The sequence below is a fragment of the Bubalus kerabau genome, chromosome 11, assembly GCF_029407905.1.
Source record: "Bubalus kerabau isolate K-KA32 ecotype Philippines breed swamp buffalo chromosome 11, PCC_UOA_SB_1v2, whole genome shotgun sequence".
Lineage (NCBI taxonomy): Eukaryota > Metazoa > Chordata > Mammalia > Artiodactyla > Bovidae > Bubalus > Bubalus kerabau.
This window is the reverse complement of record NC_073634.1, coordinates 97,035,479-97,062,661: the sequence shown is the minus strand read 5'-3', so window position 1 is coordinate 97,062,661 and position 27,183 is coordinate 97,035,479. Positions and strand designations below refer to the sequence as shown.

The following is a 27,183-nucleotide window of genomic DNA, read 5'->3' as shown; positions in this document are numbered from 1 at the left end:
GCCGGTATCACGTTTTCAGGCCTGAGCAACCAGGTCCTACAAACAGGAGACAGGGGCACTGAGAAAGGAGCAGGTTTTGGAGGGGAGGGCAAGAAATCATAAGCAAATAAGAGGCAGCACCTTCCTGTATGTAAACCAGGTAGAAAGAGTAGCTCTAAGAAGTTCAGAGCTCACGTGGCTCTGCCCTTTCCACAAAGCCATCATCAGTGTTACTGAAAAGAGTCTGTCTGCTGGAAAATCCAAGAAGGGAATAATCGTAGTAGTCGCCATTGTTTCTTAAACCCTTACTCATTACCTGGCACTAAGGTAATCACTGTACACATACTGCAGTTAATCCTCACATGTAAAAACACTCAATCACAGCACCTAGCACGTGGTGAAACACCATTACATGTTAGCCATGGGACTTGTTAAGTATGTAGCATTTAAATTTAATAACTTTAATGACTGATTTCTGGAAGTTCTATTTCTTTTTTTGTTGTTCAAATCCCCCATTCACTTTACATCAGGATTCCTACCATTTCTCAGTCTAACAGGTAGTTTTACGTATTCTTGCTTTTACAAACAGGCCATTCCAAAGTCCTAGCTTTATGCAGAGACTCAGTTTCAGCTGCCTCCGGAAGGCCCCAAATCATGTCATAACTTCATGAGCATTAAAATCCTAACACACAGTTTGGTCCCATATTCCCCTGGGATGCCTCTTTTATTATCACACACACGAGCTTTGAGCAACTTTGTTTCAGGCACCTGGACATTTCTCCTTTTTCTTTCAAGTTCATCCAGGTATTTAAACATTTCTTGGGTCATACTTTATTTGGCATCTCCGAATGTTTAAAGAAGGGTAGCCTGAACTAGCTCACTATGACATATAACCAGAACCAGAAGTCCAGTAATACCTTACAGATGAGGAAACGGTGCCTTAAATAGGTCTGTGCTCTATGCAGTAGACAGTGAAGCTTCTCTCCTGACACAGAGGTCACAGTTTTACCTTCTGGAGTCACACCAAATAAACGTGACAGTCAGCCTTTTATGCACCCTATAAGCATCTCAATACAGCTATTTATTCTGTCTCCCATTTGCCTCCACCCTTCACATTCCAAACTAAACTCCCTCAATTATTTTTTCTTCTTTAAAAACAAAACTTTCATAACATGAACACAAGGAGATTCCTTTTTTTCAAACCTTAAAATAATACAAATCATAAATGCTCCACTGGAAGTGATAAACAGTGAATGGGTTTCCTTCATGTATTATTATTTTCATTTTAGGGAATTTATGGCCACAACAACAAAAACTGAAAGTTAAAGGATGACACAATAAAAATCATGAAACCTGAGTTCTGCCACTAACTAGCTATACAAAATTAGGTGGCTTTGTGCTTTGGTTTGTCTTCAAAATTGGAATAATAATTCTTTCCCTAGAGTTCAAAATGGGGAAAGCAATGAGATTAATTCATAGGCTGTAATATATATGAAACAATTTAGAAAATTATACAATACAAAGGAAAACATTATTAATGTATTATAAATGTTGACAGTTTTATCAGGAAGAGTGAGACACTAACAAAAGAATCTACATTAATGCAAAAATGACTTTACCTTCATGTTGCAAGCTAGTTCCATTAGTTTTTTTGCATTTTCTTCTGAGCGGTATCTCTTAGGAAGCTGAACCCTGAAGAATTTCAGGGCACCTTCAAAGTCTGTCAGTAGCAAGTCATCTTTGGAAGTCTTGAAGAAAGAAGAAAACACAACCATGTACAGAAAAGAAGCTTTTTTGCTATAAAGATGCTCAAGAAGTATTTCATAATCCCAGCACCTTTATAATCCCCAGAAGATAACTCTGCAGCCTTTGCCAGAGCTACGTGCATGTGTCCACTGCCAGGGACAGTGCTAGAGCACAGAGGCTGCTTAGAATGAGATTAGAAATGCCAGATAGCCCAGCTTACAAACAAGTGTGCACTGTACCTTTAATAACCCAAGGGCGACGTTAAATATAACACTTATTCCCTAAAAGAGAAAACACAGAAAACATTTTCAGTGTTTAGAACTGGACTAACTATTAAGCTATTTGTCTTCAGAACAGCCCGCAATTTTAGAGAGACTGTAAAAACTTGAATAAAGAAATGGAGTATCTTGAAAATATTTTGGAAAATAAAAATTACAGGGCCACCAATGAAAAACTACTTAAGGTAGACCCAGTTTCCCATTCTTCTGAGAGAAGAGCTTTTCTACAGCTATTTTCACAGTTCAAGAATGCTTTCCAAAGTATACTATGCTTCCAAACTAAAAGATTCGTCATAAAATTGTGATCCCTCGTGAAATAATGCCTGGTGTCTCTTCCACTGCCCACTTGAAGGACAACAATCACCCTGTCCAGGAGTCCTATGTCCCAGAAATGAATCTGCTCAGGGTTCCCTCCAACCTGCCTTTCTTCATCTAATCATTCTAGGAGTGCTGGGGCAAAGGACAGCTGAGGGGAGGCACCAACATCTGCTGACCAAGTTAAACTTTAAAAGTTTCTAGGCCTCAGTTTCTATAACTAATAATCTCCCAATGGTTTTCTGAGCTAATTAGCTCAGAAAGTTTAAGTTACTTGGCCTGTCACCAGACCCACAGTAATTACTTAGTAGTTTTTTATAATAGTGAAAAACTAGATAAAGGTTTGCGATTAGGAATTGGTTACATAAATTACGATCTATCCAAAGAATGGAATATCTGACAGTAAGTAAGAATAATGGTATATTTCTGGAATGATGTTTTCTTATGTTTCAAGCTAGACAGAAGACACAGATTTTTAAATGGATTTTTGTATGTTTTAAATATGGGATAATTAAACAAAAAGGAGGATGGTACAGATGTATGTGTCTATAGATATTCAAGTATGAGATAAAAATAGGTTACGGAATAGCATATAAGCATAGTCATATTTTATATGCATATAAAGTCATAATATACATAATATACCATATGAAAAAACTGTTCCACACAGAACTTACACATACACATATATGAAAACACACACAAAAAGGCTGAAAGAATATACATCAAATGTTAAAAGTAGTTTTCCTTTAGACTGGGATCAGAAGTATTTTCACATCATTTTGCTTATACTTTCTATAACAAACATGTATTATTTTTGAAATTAGCTTTTTCTTCTTAGGCACACCCTCCAAAACCTAAAACTAAGCTGTGGCAAAGACTGTTATTTACTATAATATCTATTTTCTTTTAGTAATAGACTCTCAAGTTTAAGAAAATTTCTAGGCAGCTTAAAAAAAAATTATCCTTAGCAGCTAGGGATATGTGGTCATGTACCTAAGTTCTGGCCAACAAGAGGTTAAGTGGAAATGCAGTTGGAAATTCCAGGAAGTGTCTTTTAAAAGAGGGGGTACACCTCCTCTGAACCCCTAAACTTCCTAGCTTAAATAAAGAGATAGTGTTTGGAGCACTCATCAGCCATACAGAACAGAGCTGCACTCTGGGCAAGGCAGTTACTGCCTGTGACACAGGAGGGACACTACAAACAAAAGCCTAAGTGCTGTGGCCTCTGATACGCACCTCACATAAAAGCAGGTCGATGATATGGAAGACCATGTAGAGAGGGAATTTCGCAGTGAAGAGCGTAAGAAACCACTGGGAGGCATACATGTGCGCTTCAAGGCTTATGTCCAGGAAGTGGTTGTACAGGTCAGGGATGTATTCCTGAAATAGCAGACTGATTAGCTTTATGCACATATGCAGCTGTTTAAGTCTCACTCAGGAGGCTCATAAATCTGCCAACAATAGGTCAAAAATGTCATATATTTGTGTTTTTATAAAAACTGAAAAAGTGCTCAGAAGAACACTTATCATCTGGTATGAAACTAGCACTGGACTCTCATTTTCAGTTCACAAAGTAGCTCTGAAGAGGAATCCCCACATGGTGACAAATATCTGAAAGGACAGTTTTTCTAAGTTATGAAATGTTTGGCAAAGTTTGTTTCACTTTTGTTAGGAGATTCCCAACCAGTCAGCTTCAGAGCCTTGGTAAGTATTTCTTGACTGAGTTTGCTGCGTTAAAATAAAGGCTTCTACACCCATCTGATCTTCTGGGTGTTTATGAGACTGAAAACCTGGCTCACACCCATCAGGTTAACACCTTATTAATCTTGGCATCATTATTACATGGAGAGAAATGAAATACACTAAACCTGATCCTGGATGGCTAAGGAATCACTACTGCTCCTTGGCACCATTTCTTCAATCCTGTTCGTCCCAGTCCTGTACCCTTATTGGCAAATGCAAGCTGGATTCTCTTTTTACCTGCATGAGGCGCTCCAACTGGTAAAATTTGCAATGCAAATCTTCAAAGTTTTGTTTGAAAAGTTCCCTGAGACCATAGTCAAACATGATCTTGACCAGAACACTGAATGCTTGTTCCTCAGGCATCTATAACAGGGAAAGAGGGAAGGGGTGGGAGGATCAAAAATACATACAGAAGTTTTTCAGTATGTAAAATTCATCCCTAAACTCTCTTATTTGAATACTAGGAAATTTAGTGGTATGCAGTAACTCAGATCTCAGTTGTGTTACGTTTTTATAACATTCATTCTTTCAACCAGGAAATATTTAATAATGCCTACTCTATGTCAGACACTGTTGCTGTCCTTGAGGAGCCTCTCATACAATTAATAACTAAATCTCCTACAATAACTAAAATGAATTAGAAAGATCAGTGGGAACACAAGAACAAAAAAGACTGAGTATTCCAGAGGGAGCTAGGAATAGGCTTTAGAGGGAGGACAAGATTCGAACCGAGTAAGAACAGGCCTACTGCACGAGTATATGTTTCACCTTCCCCGAATCACGAGACCTTTGTTAAATCATTTTACCTCCTTAACTGTTAATTCATTTCAGTCAAAATGTTCTTCTTCCTCATTGTTGCTAAAAACATGGCTAGTTACAGAAGAACCTTATGTATTCTAATATTTGGAGTAATGCTTCAGGTATTACAGTAACGCTTGCAGTAACACTTAAAATACTACAAAAAGCCTCCCTCACTTCACTTCTATTTACAGATGCTACCACTTATATATCTTCCGTAACTTTATGGAAAAATATCTTCTTGAGAACTTGGCAAATGTCTAGTTTTCAAAATATAAAAAGAACACTGGAAATATTTAAGGCATGATGTGACCATAGCAAGCTTTTCAAATGTCAGGAAGGTGAATGGGTTTCTGTTGAACACGATGATGACGGTGGGCTGAGCAAAGAAACTGGGAATAAAGCAAAGCTAAAGAGCAAATCAGACTAAGTAATGAAATGAGAAAAGGATAGCAAATCATTGTTGGAAAGGTAAGGGCATCGGGGGCAAAGGACCAGACCTTTGAGGTCTTTATCATCAAGACAACTTCACTCCTCACCGGCTGAGGGAGACATGGCCTGCCTAGAGTGACATTTCTGATGTTATGCAGCACATGTGCCCCTGCTCTGAATCAAACACTTATTTTAAACACAATGGCAAGCAGCATAGAGTTCAAACCAAGATACTGGGGATTTGATTGGGAAACTCATTTTAAAAGTGTTGTGATACTTAAATGCGGATAAACGTCCTTGCACTAAAGTTGAGAACAAAGACAAACCATATAGACTTGGTGAGACTCTGAGATATTAAAGTATGATGAAAACAACAAAACAAAAATTTAAAACTTGACCTCATGATGCAGTGTTAATCAGCTTGAAGGTGAGAATCATTTCACAATGCATAGTATATCAAATCATCACATTTTACACCTTATATACACAATTTTAATTTGTCAATTACATGTAAATAAGACTGGGGGAAAAACACTTGACTTTTTCTTTATCAATGTCATAGCTTTGTCAAATTTTTGCATGCCTACCAATACCAATCAGCTAGGTTCATAGCAAGAAGATGTAAAGTGGTTTTGTTACACTTGTATTACAACCTACACAAAATGGATTAAACCTCTTCAGCAACTTCCTCTCCTTAGAGAAACAAAATCTAGACTGTGTGGCCTGGCCTCCACAGCTCTCCTTCAAATCGGTCTTGGCCTCTCTAGCTCCCTCCCCCACTCCCCATGGCTCCTGATGCTCCGGTCACACTGCCCTTCTTTCAGTTCCTTCCAGATGCCAAGTTTTCCCCATTTCAGGGCTTCTATATACTATACTCGGAGAAGGCAATGGCACCCCACTCCAGTACTCTTGCCTGGAAAATCCCATGGACGGAGGAGCCTGGTGGGCTGCAGTCCATGGGATCGCTAAGAGTCGGACACAACTGAGTGACTTCACTTTCACTTTCATGCATTGGAGAAGGAAATGGCAACCCACTCCAGTGTTCTTGCTTGGAGAATCCCAGGGATGGGGGAGCCTGGTGGGCTGCCATCTACGGGGTCACACAGAGTCAGACACGACTGAAGCGACTTAGCAGCAGCATATACTATACTATTCTCTTTGCCGGGAATGCGCTACTCTCCACTCTAGTTCTCAAAATAGTTCTATTATTTTTACAACAATGTATAAAGAAAGTTAAATGATACAGAAAAGTACAAAAGAGAATGGATGCCCCTTTTCCTTTTTCAGGGTTCCTGTTAGAGGTTACCTTGCCAGAGAAGTCTGTAAATGAGGCTTCCTTGTTATTATCCTGTATCATACTTTTCACTGTACCTTCATAGAGCCACTGAAATTAACAATGACATACTTGCACTGCTTTTTTGCCTACAACTAGCTCTGCATCCACAAGGACTGGGGCCATATTTACTTTATTCACTCCTGATGTCTATCTAGCACAGTTCAGACCATAAGAGGTGCTCAAAAACTCTCCTACCACCATCTGTGGGGTATTTTGCCAAACATTTTAACTTGAATCATGAGGAAATGATCAGACAAATCAAGAATTTGGGATGTCTTACAAGGCTTGAATTTTCCAAATTGTCAATGGCATGGGACACACAAAAAGGCAAAGAGGACAGTTTAGATTAAAAATAAAAAGCAATGACAATCAAATGTGATGTTTGAATCTTTACTGATATGGGTTAGGAAAAAAAGAGCTATAAGGACTTCACTGAGTAAATACGGAAAACTGAATGTGGACTGTGGGTAAGACATTGCTGATTTGTTAGATCTGCCTGTGATATTCTGGTTAGGTCCTCAGGAGATACATACATAAGTATTTAGGAGTGGAATATTTTTATATTTGCTACTTATATTATCCAAAAGTAATTTCAAAAAATTCTTCCATAAAAATATAAAACACCCGTGTTCTGTGTGTGTGAAAAAGGAAGGAAAAGAGATGCAGAGAAGGCAGTGTGGAAGAATAATGAACTGATAAATTAAGTCAAGTGTATACAGGTGTTCACCTTAACAATTTTTCAATTCTGTTGTGGATTTAAAGAAACACTAAGAAGAGGGAGGATAAAGGTCTTTGCTGAATGAATGAATAAAATGGCACGGAAGCAAGCCAACTTCGCCGTTCTAGCCCAATACATAAATCTCAAAGCAAAGACTGATGACAGCTGCTACTTTAGAGAAGATAAAACGTCCCCAAAGGGTTTAACCAAGACTAAAGTCTGTCCAATTATCCTAGTAATAAAAAAAGTTCTGCCCTTGTACCAATTTTCAACACTGTCATTTATTTTTACCATGTTTCTCTCCCATGATGACATTATATTAAGAAAAAGGTTTCCGGATATAGGAGTTAACACTCATGCACTAGAGTCTGCCCAAAGGCAATACAAAGCCATGATCAAGTCTGAGGCAGGACATGTGTTAAGAAATACACAGAGACCTAATTACTCACATGGAGAAGCAGAACAGCAGCGAGAAATGACTGGCCTTGGCAATAGCCAATCTCTTCATCATACACAGAATAAGCCTGGGGGGAAAAAACCACAGGAGGTGTAAATGAATGTAGCCAGTCTTAAAAACAAAACAAAACACAAAACTTTATTTATTTGGCTGCACTGGGTCTTAGTTGCAGCATGTGAGGTCTTTGAGTTGTTGTACGGGGGAGCTAGTTCTCTGACCAGGCAGGGGTCGAACCTAGGCCCCTTGCCTTGGGAGCTGGGAGTCTCAGCCAACGGGCCACCCGGGAAGTCCCAAACGCAGCCACTCTTGAGTCATAGTTGCCTTACAGAAACTCGGAACACAGGAACCCCAAAAATGCTACCCCCACTCCACTATGGCATTCTGATGGTCACTGAATGATGCAAACATTTCTCTTCAATTCCAACTTTTCTTTTCAATACATAAACCTGTCACGCCACTTCTTGTAGCCAGGGAGCAGTAAGGTTAAGCAAAAATTATTTTAGCACTAAAAAAAACATTGTCATTCTGTCTGTCTTTGCTCACGCTTTTTTTTCTTCTCTGCCTGGAAAACGTGCTCTTCCTTAAGGTTCCAAACATATCCCATTTTCCCAGGATTCTTTCTCTCCTCGGTAGGTCTATGGTACTTACTACAAATGTGTGCTTATTACAGCACTTAACACACTGCATTTTAGAGGTCCCTCCTCTCTACTAGACTCGTAACTTCATATGGGCAGGGGTGGTGCCCTATTCAACCTAGCAGCACATCAACACATGCCAGGCACTCACCAAACACTGGCAATGTTTATATGTGTAAACATGCTTTCATAAATTCAGGTGAAATTCAATATAATCTCATTATATCCCCCACTTTGTCAAATTTTATCTGATGAGAGGGCCTACAGAACAAGAAACACCCATCTTTTCCAAAGACAAGATGCACAGAGAGATTTAGAAATGATCTTTTATAATTTAATGAGACAACTTTCTACCTATCAAATCAGTAGAAACTAACAAGTGTTAAAACCAGTTTCATTAAGGCTGTTAAAAACTAGCAGTAACATATGCTAACACAGGTCTGTGGAAAGCTATTTGACAATACGGATGAAGGTACTAATAAACATTTGATTAGTAAAGAAAGATTCAAGGTTTCACAGTTAATAGTTGTGCTGGAACTCCACAACTGCTAATGTCTGGTCTGGCTCTTAGGCCCACTACTTACATTCCTTATTTGTATGATGAGAATAATCACAGTATTTATATAATAGAGCTGATGTATTATTCTTAGTCCCCTCAAGTAAAGTACTTAGTGTATGGCTTTACCAATTATGTCCTAGAATAAAAACCTATTAAATTTTCTATAGGTACAGAATGGAGGGGAGCATTTTCTATAGGTATAGAATGGAGGGGAGCATTCCTGAAGGAACGCATACAGACATGAAAGTACGTAACACATTTGGGAAATGTTTGGAATGTAAGGTTCACGGAGGCTGTAAGGAAATATGGGGAAGAAAAGGCATTTCATTAATTCATCAACATTTAGTGAGCACCTACTATAATATGGCATGCACCGTGCCAAGGGCTATAGATGCTAATATATGTAAGAAATGATTCTTGCCCTTGAGAAGTTCACAGTTCAGTTGGGAAGTCTGACAAGCAAATCAACCAGAGTACAGTGAGAAGTTCAATATGATTGAAGCATAAAATATTTAGGGAATAAGCCAGGATATATTACAGAATGCCTTTAATACTAAGCTAATGGATTTAGGAACAGGAAATAAACTAAGGAATTTTGATTCCATTCTGTGCGCTTAACAGACGCCACTAAAATGATCCTGTTCTAGGGTCAACACAGAGAAAATAATAAATAGGCTTGAACCCAAAGGCAGGGAGACTAATGCAAGGCAGCTTTTATGTAAGTGCCAGCAACATATGATAGTGGCCTGTACCAGGGCAGTGAATAGAGAGGGAAGTACTGCTGCAAGAGACAACAATCATATCAAACTGAAGGTGGCCAAAGGAAGGAACTGAAAAATGATTGTATCTTCAGCAAGACAACGGCATGGGGGTAAAAGGACTGTTTTTCATTAAAAGAGATGTAACAACCACCCACAGTGGGAATATTGCTGGATCCTGATTCTAACTAAACTGTACAGACATTTAGGGAAATCTGATTATGGAACAGCAACTGGATGGTATTGCTCGTTAATGCCACAGGTGGATAATGATCTTATTTTTTTGATGTGTGGTGAAGACTTTAGGACTGTGATGTTTGAAGTTTGCTTTAAAGCACTTTAGGGAAGATGAAGCAACTGTGGCAATATGCTGATAAATTCTGGGTAGGGATATAAACAAACTCATTTACACTATTCAACTTCTATGGATGTTTGAAAATTTTCATAATGAAGTATGTTTTTAAATGGACTGTATTATTATACCTTTTCTGATATACTTGACAGACTTCCGCAAGGAGATCAAAAAGCAGCTGGAAATTCAGGCCTTGAGCTGATGTAGATTCGGAAACATTTATGCAGCGGTGACAACTGAGGCTGCGGGTGGAGGGAGTCACCCGGGAGACAGTGGAGCCACGGTAACCAGTGGCTGAGCGCCCAGAGGAAGGCCTCTGTTTTAGGGACTCGCGCATGTGAGATAAAAAGTCATGTGGGAGGGAATCAACGAAATTGTTACAGAAGTGAGAGCTTAACCAGGAGGAGGAGAAATCAGGAGCAGATAGAGCTGTAATTAAGATCATCATGAGAGAGAAACCACAGCATAGGGGGTCAGGAGTATGGGATCAGAGTCAGTGAGAACAGGGTTTCTTTCTGGGACATTTTTCAGGAAGGTGAGGGATAGTTAGATTGTTTCCTTAAATGGGAAGCACAACTGAGAAGAGGTTAAAAAGGATGATGACAAGAGGATCACAACAGAAATGATAGCTCTGTAAGTTCTATGAGGAAACTGAAATTAAACCCAAAAAATAGTTCGCTAAGTTCCAAGCGTCTTTATGGTTTAAAGCATCTGGTTTATCACTGGGGCTTCCCTGGTGGCTCAGACAGTAAAGTATCCTCCTGCGATGCAGGTGACCCAGGTTGAATCCTGGGTCAGGAAAATCCCCTGGAGAAAGGAATGGCTACCCAATGCAGTATTCTTGCCTGGAGAATTCCATGGACAGAAGAGTCTGGTGGGCTATAGTCCATGGGGTCCCAGAGTCAGACATGACTGAGTGGCTAACACTTCCAATTTATCATTGGAGACATTGTCTTTTATTGCTAGTCTGTCCTAAAACTAGCCGTTGGTTTTGCCTTCTCAACCATAATATGCAAATTCCTTGAGGGTATGTCTTGTGCCTTATACTTCCTATATAGTAGGTGCTACATAGGTACTTGCTTAGTTTTAGGGGGAATAGACCAAAGCCTAGTTCTGAGGACCAAGAAAGTCAAATTCATCACTTACAATGTGAATACTAAAAAGGAGTTTGTAATGCCGTAGGACTCAGAGGCTTGTAACATAAAACCAACTCGTGAGTCTAAATGTGGTACCAGGGAACTACTGACTGAAAAGTCCTGATTAAAAGAAATCCTACCATTTTATTTTAAATTATTTCCTGTTCACCATGAATCTAAAATTGTGTTGTTACTTTTGGTTTTACAAAAACTATTCTCTTTTTTTGCATTCTTGGACATAAAATACAAATTACATTTTGCAGTTATCTTTTGCATAATTCCAAAGGAACAGAATAACCACCTAAAACAGTCTTTTTTTGGGTATGAAATACCTTGCATATTTTATATAAAGAATCTTGTCCATCTCCTCCTGTGTCCTTAAAGTAGTCATGGGCTGGGAATGTCCGGTTAATATCACGAGTGATAGCACTGTCCTGGGGAGACTCCTGTGGAAACACCAGGAAGCAAGAAGGTTCAGTAGTCAGTGATGATGTACTTGTCTAGGCTAATACAACAAGGTTGTCTTCTAATTTACCTGCTTTAAAATGCTGCAGGAACATACATACACACATGCATGCCTGCGTCTTCAGGGAAGGAAAAGCAAATACTAAGGGGGGAAAAAAAAAGAAAGAAAAGAGACCCGTTTCACTGTATACACCTCATGTATACTCCATCTCTGCTGCAAGGAAGTGCAGGTGATAACCTTTCTATTGTTAAGAAGGAAAATGTGTTTCAAAGCGGATTTCCCATAGGAAAATACTCAATCTAACCTCAAAAGAAAGAGGCAAAATGTTCCTGTTAGAAAAACTGGGTACAAAAATTGCTGCTTTAATTGATCCTTTGGCACAAAACTAATGGGCCAGGTTCTCAAAGGGAAAACAGAAGTTCCCGGATTGGAACTTACCCAGGGGCAAATGGCATAAAAACTCACACAGCTGTCTACTCAATATGAAACTAGACTATCAAATGCCAAGGGGAAAAAAAAAATGCCAAGGGATTCAAATGGGCTATGGGAAAATATCCCTTGCTTTTTTACCAATGGAGAAAAACTGTTTCCTCTTCTACAATAAGTAATTAAAACTAAACGAATGTCAGTAATGCACAAAATATGCCAAACACCCAGCTATTTCTAATAGCTTCCCTTTGTTAAATTTTATTTGCTCATGTGCTAAAGAATTGGAGCACAGAAACATGACCTTCTGTTTTAGCAATGCATTGTCTTCATAGCTAAGACAACAGACTTGATTCTCCTCAGTGAGACTGCATTATATTCAGCACACCATCTAAGAGCCTGACACTCTTGTTTCAAATGAAAAATTAGTAATTTTTTTTTTTGGGTCTGGTAATTTTTCTAGCCTTTTAGGTAATCAGGTTCCCAGGGCCGTAAATATTTTACAGTTGTGGAATCTAAAATAACTTTACATTAAAAAATTTTTTTTACTGTATAAATTTGACATGTAACATCATGTAAATGTACAGTGTAGAGCACGTTACTCTCCATGGAGTCGCAGAGTCGACTGAGTGACAGTTCCACTTTGATCCATTTATACTGTATTGTAAAATGACTGCCAGTGTAGCAGTATCACATTATAGTTCAGTATTACTGTCTACATACATACTGTGCTTAGATTTTTGGCTTATTTACTACTCATTATTACTACTCATTACAAAGTTTGTATGCTTAAATACTAGTCTTATCCTTTCAACCTCCATCATTAGTGAGCTAACTTTAAGCCTATGCTCTTTCTTAACCTGCGAACTATTTAAGCCTACAGTGACACTGCCAAACTGCTTTCCAAAGAGATCTGCTGGCAGACTACCAGGATTTTTTATTTTTCTGACTACTAGTTTGTAATGCATCAGTAACAACAGTCAGGGCAGCTCTGAGCTGTGGTGATCCCTGACAGCACAAAATGCAAGGTGAGAATTAAAGACTACAGTGGTTATTTGCCTGGTGGCAGCTTCTAGGCTGTAACACACAGACAGGAAACAGAGCTGGGGATAGGGAGTACTTCCCTGAGTTGAGAAAACAGACAGCAGAATTCAGGGAGGGCAAGGTAGCTAGACTCCGCAGCTCAGAGTACCAAAGAGAAAAGCTGAACAGGAGGAGGTCTGCAAAGCTACCTAGAGGGGTCCCTATGAGTCACAAAATCATAAAGAAAAAGATGATAAACTGGAATTCATCAAATTAAAAATCTTTAATATTCAAAACTTAGTGTTAAAAACATGAAAAATGGAAGCCATGAACAGGATAAATCACCTATAAAATCTATCTGATAAGTGACTTATATCCGAAACATATAAAAGGTGACAAACAACCGATTTAAAGGGAGGAGGGGAATGGCGGTAAAAGATGGAATAAATGCTTCACGAAAGACACAGAGATGGCAAATAAGCACACGAAAAATATCAACATCGTTAGTTATCAGCAAAATATAAATTAGAAGTACAATGAGATTTCTCTGCATGGTCACTAAATGCTAAAATGAAAAGTACCCAATATACAAAGGACTAGCAAAGGGTGAAGAACAACTTGAACTCTCATATATTGCTGGTGGTAATGCAAAATGGTACAAATACTATAGAAACCATTTGGAAGTTTCTTATACAGTTAAACATATGCTTATCATGCAATTTAGTGACTCATGTCTACACAGTTATCCAAGAGAAATGAAAATAAAAATGCATGTAAATACTTGAACTCAAATGTTTGTAGCAGTGTGATTCCTGATGGCCCAAACTGGGCTCCAGTGGGTAAATGGATAAAGAAACTGTGGTACATTCATATGGTGATGGAATACTACTCAGCAATAAAAGGGGAAAAACCCAGTGATAATGCAACATGATAGATCACAAAAGCATGAGACTGTATGAAATAAGACTGACATAAAAGACTACTTTCTATAATTCCATGTATATGAAATTCTACAAAAGACAAAATCACAAGGTACGGAAAGCAGATCAATGTTTGGAAGGGGCTGGGGCTCAAGGGAGAAGGCTGATTTTAAAGAGCTAAGAGAACTTTTTAACATGCATATTAAAAAGCAGAGGCATTACTTTGCCAAGAAAGGTTTTTCTAGTCAAAGCTATGGTTTTTCCAGTAGTCATGTATGGATGTGAGAGGTGGACCATAAAGAAAGCACAGCGCCAAAGAATTGATGCTTTTGAACTGTGGTGTTGGAGAAGACTCTTGAGAGTTCCTTGGATTGCAAAGAGATCCAACCAGTCCATTCTAAAGGAAATCAGTCTGAATATTCATTGGAAGGACTAATGCTGAAGCTGAAACTCCAATATTTTGGCCACCTGATGCAAAGAACTGATTCATTGGAAAAGATCCTGATACTAGGAAAGATTGAAGGTGGGAGAAAGGAATGACAGAGGATGAAATGGTTGGATGGTATCACCGACTCAATGGACTGAGTTTGAGTAAGCTCCGGAGTTGGTGATGGACAGGGAAGCCTGGCGTGCTTACAGTCCATGGGGTTGCAAATCGTTGGTCACGACTGATCAATTGAACTGAACTGAAGTAAGAATGAATGGAAGTGATGGAATTATTTTTGAAGTGATGGAATTATCCATCACATCCATGGTACTAATTAAAACATGTTGTATTGTTCACTTAAAGCTGGTGAATTTTATTGTACATATATCATATCTAAATAAAGGTGATTTTAAAATGGAAAACAAACAAGAGAGGATACACATACAACCAAACAAGAGTCTCTGGATGATTCAGGTCCTTTAGATTAAGAATTCCCAGTACTAGTTTAGCTGCTGCTAAGTCGCTTCAGTCGTGTCCGACTCTGTGCGACCCCATAGACGGCAGCCCACCAGGCTCCCCCGTCCCTGGGATTCTCCAGGCAAGAACACTGGAGTGGGTTGCCATTTCCCTCCCCAGTGTATGAAAGTGAAAAGTGAAAGTGCAGTTGCTCAGTCGTGTCCGACTCTTTGCGACCCCATGCACTGCAGCCTACCAGTCTCCTCCACCCACGGGATTTCCCAGCCAAGAGTACTGGAGTGGGTTGCCATCACCTTCTCCAACTAGTTTAGCTATATGTACCTAAAAAATGAAAATGATGCCAATTCATCTTTAAGGCCTTAAAACCAGGGGCTTAGCTTAGAGTCAGATGTATCTGGGTTTAAAAGCTGGCCTTACTCTCTTACTTGGCTGAGAAACTTAAGGTAAGCTTGTCTTCTCTGGTTAATATAATCTACCTTATAAAGTTGTAATGATGGTCACATTAAATAATCTATAAATTATAAACAGGTAAAGAGCTTCCAAGGCTTCCCTGGTGGCTCAGTGGTAAAGAATCTGCCTGCAATGAAGGCGAAATTGGTTAGCTCACCTGGGAAGATCCCCTTGAAGAGCAAATGGCAACCCTCTAGTATTCTTGCCTGGGAAATCTGATGGACAGAGGAGCCTGGTGGGCTACAATCCACTGGGATCACAAGACAATGGGGTATGACTTAGTGACTGAACAACAACAAAGAGCTTCCAGAACTGTCTGACACATATATAAAACACCTGATAAAAGTGAAAGCAGGCACAGCATCCAGCACCCTGAGAGCTGGGGCTGTCCTCTAAACACACACACATCCACACACAAATAAGCACACACTCATGCACACAAATGTGCGTGGGCACACACACTGTTATCGAGTACACACACACACGGTTCACCGAATGTGTATTGTTTTTACTTTTGAATACCTTATTTTCCTATAAAACTATTTACATAGGGTTAGAAACTGTGATTTAGTTTTGTAACTTCCACAGAGCCTAGCAAAATCATGACCCACACTTAGTGCCTGATAAATATATCAAAGAAAAATCCAAAATCTTCCTTAAAATTGAGTGATGACAATGCTCATGTGATCAACAGCTCTCCCCAAACCACAATCTCTAATGCTAATGTTTATTAATTCAAGAATCATGTGAAAGAGGCATGAGACCAATCAGAAGAGAACCTTATTAATAATTAAAGACATTCTGACTAAATACCTGGAAAAAAAACCAAGATTGCTATGATGATTGATTCATTAGTGACTTTCAAACTGTGTCATATGCAGGCAAGAGAATAACTGTCATGAGAAATAGAACAGAGCCCCCCCCTTGTGCCTTCTCTTTATTTTTTAACAAAATAAGAAAGTAAGGTTATTTTAAAAAATTAAGTGCTTTATCAGTACCTTTAGGGAAGTATATTGATTTTACCAAGCCATCCCAAAACTGAAAATTTGTTTCCTCAGGGGTTTTATTATGAAATATTTCAGTAATGACAAAAGTATAGAGAACATATAATGAATACACGTGTAGATTATCAAGATTAAGAAAGCAAACATCATAGATACAACTCTGTACACCTAATTCGAATCTGCTATGCCCTCTTCCTTTTATAGTTAACCACTATCCTGATTTTGCTATCATTGCCAGGCATATTTTAATGTATGTTATGTACATATATGTGTGTAGATGCATGTATTAATATATGTATATGAATACAGTATCTACAAACCATATATACTCTTTACAGAATGTTTAAAGTATTTTCTTTAAATGACATTATAATCCATGTCTTCTTCAGTAGCTTCTTTTGTTCAATACTATATCATACAGTGGAAGTGAGAAATAGATTTAAGGGCCTAGATCTGATAGAGTGCCTGATGAACTATGGAATGAGGTTCATGACACTGTACAGGAGACAGGGATCAAGACCATCCCCATGGAAAAGAAATGCAAAAAAGCAAAATGGCTGTCTGGGGAGGCCTTACAAATAGCTGTGAAAAGAGAAGCGAAGCGAAAAGCAAAGGAGAAAAGGAAAGATATAAACATCTGAATGCAGAGTTCCAAAGAATAGCAAGAAGAGATAGAAAGCCTTCTTCAGCAATCAATGCAAAGAAATAGAGGAAAACAACAGAATGGGAAAGACTAGAGATCTCTTCAAGAAAATCAGAGATACCAAAGGAACATTTCATGCAAAGATGAGCTCGATAAAGGACAGAAATGGTATGGACCTAACAGAAGCAGAAGATATTAAGAAGAGGTGGCAAGAATACACAAAAGAACTGTACAAAAAAGATCTTCACGACCCAGATAATCACGATGGTGTGATCACTGACCTAGAGCCAGACATCTTGGAATGTGAAGTCAAGTGGGCCTTAGAAAGCATCACTACGAACAAAGCTAGTGGAGGTGATGGAATTCCAGTGGAGCTATTCCAAATCCTGAAAGATGATGCTGTGAAAGTGCTGCACTCAATATGCCAGCAAATTTGGAAAACTCAGCAGTGGCCACAGGACTGGAAAAGGTCAGTTTTCATTCCAATCCCAAAGAAAGGCAATGCCAAAGAATGCTCAAACTGCCGCACAATTGCACTCATCTCGCACGCTAGTAAAGTAATGCTCAAAATTCTCCAAGCCAGGCTTCAGCAATATGGGAACCGTGAACTTCCTGGTGTTCAAGCTGGTTTTAGAAAAGGCAGAGGAACCAGAGATCAAATTGCCAGCATCTGCTGGATCATAGAAAAAGCAAGAGAGTTCCAGAAAAACATCTATTTCTGCTTTATTGACTATGCCAAAGCCTTTGACTGTGTGGATCACAATAAACTGTGGAAAATTCTTCAGAAGATGGGAATACCAGACCACCTGATCTGCCTCTTGAGAAATTTCTATGCAGGTCAGGAAACAACAGTTAGAACTGGACTTGGAACAACAGACTGGTTCCAAATAGGAAAAGGAGTTCGTCAAGGCTGTATATTGTCACCCTGTTTATTTAACTTCTATTCAGAGTACATCATGAGAAACGCTGGACTGGAAAAAACACAAGCTGGAATCAAGATTTCCGGGAGAAATATCAATAACCTCAGATATGCAGATGACACCACCCTTATGGCAGAAAGTGAAGAGGAACTAAAAAGCCTCTTGATGAAAGTGAAAATGGAGAGTGAAAAAGTTGGCTTAAAGCTCAACATTCAGAAAACGAAGATCATGGTATCTGGTCCCACCACTTCATGGGAAATAGATGGGGAAACAGTGGAAACAGTGTCAGACTTGATTTTTCTGGGGCTCCAAAATCACTACAGATGGTGACTGCAGCCATGAAATTAGAAGACGCTTACTCCTTGGAAGCAAAGTTATGACCAACCTAGATAGCATACTGAAAAGCAGAGACATTACTTTGCCAACAAAGGTTCGTCTAGTCAAGGCTATGGTTTTTCCTGTGGTCATGTATGGATGTGAGAGTTGGACTGTGAAGAAGGCTGAGCGCAGAAGAATTGATGCTTTTGAACTGTGGTGTTGGAGAAGACTCTTGAGAGTCCCTTGGACTGCAAGGAGATCCAACCAGTCCATTCTGAAGGAGATCAGCCCTGGGATTTCTTTGGAAGGAATGATGTGAAAGCTGAAACTCCAGTACTTTGGCCACCTCATGTGAAGAGTTGACTCATTGCAAAAGACTCTGATGCTGGGAGGGATTGGGGGCAGGAGGAGGAGGGGACGACAGAGGATGAGATGGCTGGATGGCATCACTGACTCGATGGACGTGAGTCTGCGCGAACTCCGGGAGTTAGTGATGGACAGGGAGGCCTGGCGTGCTGCGATTCATGGGGTCGCAAAGAGTCGGACACTACTGAGCGACTGATCTGATCTGATGATATTTTAATGATTAATCTATGGTGATAAACATAGCTCAAGTGCATTTAACTGTATAACTATGTAGTTATTTATGTATAGAGTTATTTATCTATTCTACTGTGGATAAACATTTAGATGATTTCAACATTTTCCACTACAATGTGATAATAAAGATTCACACGTCTTCTCAAAACAAAAAAGAGAAAGAAATAGAACAGAGTAAAGACTGGGTCCTTCAGCTCAAAATGCAAAATAAATCATCCTGCAATTATCAAGAGAAATGATACAAAAGGAGTCTATATTAAAAATATATATTACTGTGGGTTAATGGTTTTTATTCAGCCTAGGATATGTGAATTCTCTTCAATTCAGTTTTATGTATGTATTTTTGGCCACACTGTGCAGCTTGCAGGATCTTAGTTCCCCAACCAAGGACTGAATCTAGCACCCCACAGTGAAAGTGCCAAGTCCAACCTCTGGATTGCCAGGGAATTCCCTTGAATTAAAATTAAAACTCAGTTTTAATTTTAACAAACACATAGAATATAAAACAGCAACACAAAGAGAAAACTACAGGCATGTTGGGAGTTGTTAAATCTTTGAAATAAAACTGTTTCATGAATAGCTCAAACAACAATAGATCGTTGTTATCAGCTTCAATTGTGAAACTGCAGCATGACAAAAACTTATTGCACCCCTAGAATCATTTAGAGGAAAAATAATTGGATTTCACCAAAATTAAAAATTTTCTGCTTATAAAATGTGTCATTAAGAGAATAAATAGGCCAGTAGTACATGTATCTGAAAAGGAACTATATTCAGAATATATATAAAAACGTAAAGACATGACCTAATAAAATGGGCAAAAATTTGAGCAGACACATTAGATAAGTAAATGAAAAAGCAGTTACCAGGACAATGCCAATTAAAACCACAATGAGCCAGTTAGTCAGAGCTGTCTATGGGGTCGCATAGAGTCAGATACGATTGAAGCGACTTAGCAGCAGCAGCTACTAAAAAGAATGAGTTCTTGGTGATGAGGGGAGAACTACTACCTGGAACACTCTGTAGAGAATAATTCAATCAAGTGGAGATCTGGAAAATCAGAATGACCCAAAGCAGCACTAAGTAGTTTCTGAAAGGTTCAGAAACTTAAAAACAAAAAGGAGGAAGAGGACTTAAAGCACTAAAACAATAATTAAAATAAATTCCACATTGACAAAACTTTTCAAAAATGATGACTAGACATGTTATTGAGCTACATTTGAAGTTCAGCTACAATAAATTATTCTGAAAAAGTTGTAAATTCTATTCTTGAATTACATCTCCACTCTAATTGTATTTCCAAAAGAGATTTCTGTTTTTTTTAAATGTCAGATGAAATCACTCTGGAATTTTATGAAACAAAAATGAAAGCTCTGAAATAGGCTATGAATGATAGATTGTGGTTCAAGACAAACAGGAAGGTTAGAAAATTATATGAAGAATGACAGAAGTACAAAAAGCTTCAGCATATTCTATGCCAGCTGTGTCAGTCATAACAGACTGACCGACGATAAAGATAACTTGAAAATGGATACACAGTTATGAGAGGGATAATTTAGAAATTCTAATATACATAGAATAGGAACACATAAAACACTTCTCTGAAAAAACTCTGTAACTGGTTAGTTCTCATCCATCTGCCTTCCCTCTAACTGTTTGATCATGGAAGTCATCAGGTAAGTAAGGGGTAAAATGCCCTTCAGAGAAGGTGACTTTGAAAATTCACATACTGCATTTTTGAAGCCTTCAAGAAGGATACTAAATCGAGGAGTTCTATGTGAATCACGTGCTTAAAATATTTGGTCTTAGGAAATATGCTGAAGAACTTGGGAATAAATCCATTTGACTTGCCAGAAGCCAACCTGTACAAAAATGATCCAAAAATTATAACAATGATGGATTTAGTAAGTTCCTATCAGAATAATGACATTGTTAAATTTGAAAAGATTCTGAAAACAAATCACAGTAACATTTTGGACAATTCTTTCCTAAGAGAACACAGAAAAGAGCTTTTGTAAACCATCTAAACTCAAGTGCTTATAAAATTAAGATTTATACCATGATACACAGTCCTTTTATTTCTAAGCAGTTAAACACAGACATAGCTGATACAGGGAACTTGTTAGCATAAAGTATACTGGATGACAATATTCACAGCCAAATTACGTCAGCCAAGTACATCTTTTCAGCAGACTGTACTTAGTAAAGCTTTTACAAATGTCAAAGTTTTTAACTAGTCAAAGCTACAGTTTTTCCAGTAGTCATGTATGGATATGAGAGTTGGACTATAAAGAAAGCTGAGAACTGAAGAATTGATGCTTTTTGAACTGCGGTGTTGGAGAAGACTCTTGAGGGTCCCTTGGACTGTGAGGAGATCAAACCAGTAATCTTAATGGAAATCAGTACTGAATATTCATTGGAAGGACTGATACTGAAGCTTCAGTACTTTGGCCACCTGATACGAAGAACTGACTCACTGGAAAAGACCCTGATGCTGGGAAAGACTGAAGGTAGGAGGAGAAGGGGACAACACAGGATGAGATGATTGGATGTATCACCGACTTGATGGACATGAGTTTGAGCAAGCTTTGGGAGTTGGTGATGGACAGGGAAGCCTGGCGTGGTGCAGTCCATGGAGTCGGAAACAGTTGGATATGACTGAGCGACTGAGCTTACAAATATACTTAAGGCAATCATGAAGAACAATTAAACCTTATAGGAACAAGAAATGGCAAAACTATTGTAAGGTGCTATGTCCTGAAAGTTAATGAAGTCATGGCAGATGTAGTTCTTTTAATCAACTGGCTTTATGTTTTGGCTGCTTCATTTATCGTAAGAAAACAACAGTTTTACTGTCCAGAAGAAAACAAAACTGCCATACGATTGTGCATTAGTAACATTCTGCCAACTTTTTCTGTTAAGAGCCAGATGGCAAATATTTACTCAACTCTCCTTCTGCACAGTAAAAGTAACCACAGACAAAATGTAAATGAATAAGCATTTCTTCATTCTAATAAAACTTTATTTTCAAAACAAGAAGCATGCTGGATTTGCCGAAGTTTGCCAAGTCCTCTAAATATACAACATGATAACTTGTCACCAGCAACATGACCAGAGAGAAGATCTTTGGAATGATTTAGAATACTCTGACATATTACTGCTGATTAACTTTATATGTTTTACTTGCAAAATTTTACCACAAACAAGATACTACAACTTGAAATGTATATGCCTTTGAACACTTTTTCCCCATGTAATAATGAATGTTAAAAATATTTGCTGTATTTTATAAAGTCAACTCTCCAAAGTGTATAGTTCTATAGCAGCAATGCAATAAAGATTTAAATGAAACCCTATAATTATAGTGGCATATTGTCCCTTATATTTCAAGCAGTAACACCAACAGTATACACAACTCAGAAATTCTAAACATTCCCGTTAAAACATATTATACTGACTAAAATAAAAAGACAATACCAAATGTTGGTGAGGATATGAGACAACTGGAACTCTTAGTTGTTGCTAGTGGAGATATAAAACGATACAACCACTTCAGTGACTTACAAGGCAGCTTCCTGTAAAGTTAAATAGGCATTTACCCAGACCCAGCAATTTTATTCCGAATTTCATTTTGTTTCACACAGGATAAACAAGACCATGTATCCAAGAGGAAAAAACATATACAAAAATGTTTATAATAATATTATTTGCAATGGCCCAAAACTAGAAACCTCAAATGTCCATTAACGGGGGAAAAAAAAAAGACAAACATATTACCATTCATATAATGGAATGTGTACATACATTGCTGGAAATAATTTTACTAAAATACTATAAGATAATAGCACTTTAAAAATGTATTCACTAAACAAATACAGAGAATTAACACCTCACACTAAAATCTGAATCTTTATTTCCTGTTCCCATACTCTTATAAAATGGGACTAGTCACTGTTCCCCAAACATAATCCTAAATTAATGATAGAGCTTTAAGTGTTAGCTACTTGGTTGTGTCTGATTCTTTGCGACCCCATGGACTGTAGCCTGCCAGGCTCCTCTGTCCATGGAATTCTTCAGGCAAGAATACCGGAGGGGGCTGCCATTCCCTTCTCCAGGGGATCTTCCTGACCCAGATCAAACCCAGGTCTCCTGCATTGCAGGCGGATTCTTTACTGTGTAAGCCACCAGGGAAGTTCAATGATACACCTTACTGCATTTTAAAAAGACAAATCTAACCTTTAATTTTCTTAGTATAATGACAAGCCCTTTTTGTTTTCTTATTTTAATAAAACATTTCTGCTTCCTTACAATTATAATACTGGGGGAAAAAAGAGATAATTTCATAACTCAAATAACTGTAGCTTATGTTTGGTGAGCATATGCCTAGCTTTTATAAAATTATTTTTAAAATTGAGTTTATATTGTTTTGAAAATTAACTTTTACTAACTGTAAAATGTCGTGAGCCTCTTTTCCTGTTATTTGACAGTTATCCTATCCTAGCATTTTTAGTGGACAGTAACATGGCCATACCAAAATTTACTAGGCCGAATCTCAGACTCTGGTATATTCAGGCTGTTCTACTACTTTTGCTATAAACAAGGCTGTGAAGCAGAGTTGTGATTCTGAAGGGGAAGAGATGATTTGTGCAATCTCTCTTTTCCCTAAAAGATCCAGCATAACTCTTGTGTTTTGGGATTTGAGTTGCAGTGCCAATCTGTCCTCCAGAAAAGTTGTACACTCCAATTCACACACGACATTGGTATCACCTTTACATAACTGCCCTCCTGTTTTGGAACTGTCACTTATATACTTGTCTCAGCTTCCTTCTGGTCTGTATATAAGAATTGTCTCTAAAGTTGCAGAGAATGGCATATAAAATTTACAGACTCCATCCCATTCTAACTCCAATGCATTTTTTGCTGAACCCATGTTGACAAATATAGAGGGGAAAGAAAGGCATTATCATGCAAATATTCCCTCATTCTGTCAGTTGAGAAGCTTCCCAAGTGGCTCAGTGGTCTTGCCAATGCAGGCGCCACAGGAGACATGGGTTTGATCCCTGAGTCAGGAAGATCCCCTGGAAGAGGCAACCTGGAAATGGCAACCCACTCCAGGATTCTTGCCCGGGAAATCCCATGGACAGAGGAGCCTGGCGGGCCACAGTGCATGGGATCACAGAGTCAGACACGACTGAGTACACAGTCAGTCAGTCAGCAACGAACACATCTTGTGCCAGAGTCTTGGTTTCCAATACCATTTACCAATAGAAGGAACCAGGCTCCTTATGGAAACGGTTGATTCCAGGACCGGGGCAGGAAATACACAAGATAATCCCAGAACATCGAGAATTGGCAGAGGATAAGGAAGCACTTCCCCCCAACTCACACCACAAAGAAAACCACCCACAACCACGGGAACATGTCAAAGTGAAGTATGTGCCAAACATAGTTTCTAGAAGCCACAGCTGGAACAATTTGAGCAATAAAATTAATGTAGTAATACTAGATTATAAGCTAAAGTATAAAAGAAATATCCATGGATCTATACTTACATAAATAAATGAACAAATAAGTAAATAAATGGGGGCAGAGGGGAAGAGGCAAATCTTCCAGAGAGAGCTCCAAATAATTTATGTAACCATCCTGCTCTCATGGAGGGAGCCCACTCCTCTGCTGGTTGTGCCCAGAGTCTTCCTTCAGAAGCGTACAGGATGGTAACAGGGCGGAAAAGTCACCACCCTGAAGAACTCTGACGGACACGCCCTCAGTCAGATGCTCACGGTGCACACCAGCAGGCACGAGTCATGCTGCCAGCACAGCACGAACCCTCGATCTGAGGTAACAAAAACGGGAGTTGGCTACGTATTCTTCTTCCCCCAAACTCAAAAACTTAGGAGAAAAACACCAGACAAATTCCAAATGAGGGGTATTTTATAAATACCTGACCAGCATTCCTTATAGCCATCAAAGTCATCAAAAACAAGGAAAGTCTAAGAAACTGCTACAGACAAGAGAAGCCTAAGGAGAGAGGAGGACTAAACAAAATGTAGTATCCTAGATGGGATCTGGAAGAGAAAACGGACATTAAGAATAAATGATGGAACTCGAAAGCATGGACTCTGCTTAACAGTAATGTATCAACGTTGGCTCACTAATTGAAACAAACGTATCATGTTAAGATTTGCACTTACTTGGGCACTCAATAAAATGCTGCACTGAATCTGTGGAATAAAACTGTTGAAATGAATGCTGTGGGTACAAGCTCAATAGTAATAAAAAAAAAAGAGTCTCTGTTCACGTAATTAATTTTTAGGTGATTTCTTTCTTATCCCCAATTCCTAAGCTCTTTTTAGTGTATATGAGAAAGCACCAGTGAGGCTTTGTTACTTTCTTAAAGTGTAAGGCTTGTCTAAAATAATTCGTGCAGACAAAAATCTAAGGAAATAACATTTGTGCTGTTTTTTGGTCCCATCTTGGTTTTGAAAGTCATCCATTAGTTCAAATCACAGTGGTACCAGGTTCTGTAATTTTTCTGGATGACTATTTTTATACCTTACTGTGAGAATTGGCTCACTGAGTAACTTCTCAGGATTAACAAGGTACTGGGAACTGACGGAAACTCTTTGAATACACACCCTTTGTAAACTCAAGTTGAAAAATAGAAAGCTAAGAATGGCAGGAAGAAAAAGAAAGTACCCAAACAAAGAAAATGCAGTGGAAGGCTGCCATGAGAAATAACCAGCATAGAGAAGATTATTATTTCCAAAGTAACTTGTTGCTTAAATAAAAAGTTAGATCTTCTTAAGATTATTTGGAATGCAATAAATGCTTTGTTAAAAGCCATCATGTAATACTTAAGAAAACAAAACAAGTCCACTCAAATCCACCATGCTATATCTTATCTTCACAATGTATTTCACAGAAATAAAATAATTTTTTGGCTACATTTTGCTCTTTAAAAGTCAGCTACAGATTGTCAGAAGTGATTTTAAAGACTTAGTTTTTTAAATTCCCTAGAATAAAAACTCAAAAGAAGGAAAATGAAATTTAAGAAGTACTATGCCTAAAAATGAATAAATAAGGACCAAAAACTTTCTTGAGGTAAAATCATTTTCGTAATGTTCTATTTCCCAAATCTCTTTCTTATTTACATTTTCTTACTTCTCTGAATTATAAATATTCTAAGAAGGTAGACCTCAATACCTCAGTAATACAAGGTACAGTGTATTTGTAAAAAACAAATTGTGTGCGAGCATGTTTAGCTGTGTCCCACTCTGTGTGTGCCCATGGACTGTAGCCCACCAGGTACCCCATCCATGGAATTTTCCAGGACAGAATACTGGAGCGGGTTGCCATTTCCTACTCCAGGGGATCTTTCTGACCCAGGAATTGAACCCGTGTCTCCTGCGTCTCTTGCATTGGTAGGTAGATTCCTTTATCACTGCACCACCTGGGAAACCCATAAAACATATTAAAGCCTCTCAATTCCATTTATAGTTTAATCAATAAGAATTCTAGAAATAAATATCTGTTTGATGGGCTCACTTAACACTGACAGTGTACATTTTTATCTTAAATTCAGATTTCAAGAACATAAAAATGTGTATCTGTGCAAACATAATTTTACTTGTCCCTATGTAACTAGCACCATTTATCTTCAAATTAGTTTTCTTTCAACTTGCAATGCTGTTATTCCACACCAGTGCAGTAAGCAGGAACTTCAGTGTAAACCACATTTGTGGGTAGACACTGCTTTGTGTATTTATCTTGGTGATTTACTCTCAGATACAAAACTCATAATTCTAGTAAAATATTCATTGGATAACATTTAATAAAAGACTTTAAAAGCTCAACCAAAGAAGGTAAGAAATTAATCTTTAACATATTTAAATAACTGAAATACTGTACAGGTATTCAGTAATTGGGGCTTCCCAGGTGGCTCAGTGGTTAAGAATCCACCTGCCAGTGCACGAGATGCAGAAGATACGGGTTTGATCTTTGGGTCAGGAAGATCCTTTCGAGAATGAAAAGGCAACCCACTCCAGTATTCTTGTCTGAAACATTTCATGGACAGAGGAGCCTGGTGGGCTATAGTCCACGGGCTTGCAAAAAGTCGGACATGACTGAGAGCCTAAACACATTCATTTCCACTCCAAACACATCATACACATAACAAAGTGTAACTAGATTTCCGCAAACATGGAAGTAACTGAAGGCATTTCATAATCTGGCCACAACTATGTGAAGACTGGCGTTGGACCTCT

General features: G+C 38.4%; 1 protein-coding gene across 9 annotated transcripts in view; it reads right to left on the bottom strand.

The window, feature by feature from the left end:
- The window catches only part of RABGAP1 (RAB GTPase activating protein 1), a 159,944-nt gene that overhangs the window by 26,676 nt on the left and 106,085 nt on the right, over window positions 1-27,183 (bottom strand). For all 9 annotated transcript variants that reach the window (XM_055541077.1, XM_055541074.1, XM_055541078.1 and 6 more), the window contains 6 exons: window positions 11,578-11,691; window positions 7,798-7,872; window positions 4,302-4,427; window positions 3,558-3,701; window positions 1,965-2,006; window positions 1,599-1,727 (listed from right to left, as the gene is read on the bottom strand). In XM_055541077.1, the coding sequence (XP_055397052.1) occupies window positions 1,599-1,727; window positions 1,965-2,006; window positions 3,558-3,701; window positions 4,302-4,427; window positions 7,798-7,872; window positions 11,578-11,691 (630 nt within the window). The remainder of the gene's footprint in view (window positions 1-1,598; window positions 1,728-1,964; window positions 2,007-3,557; window positions 3,702-4,301; window positions 4,428-7,797; window positions 7,873-11,577; window positions 11,692-27,183) is intronic.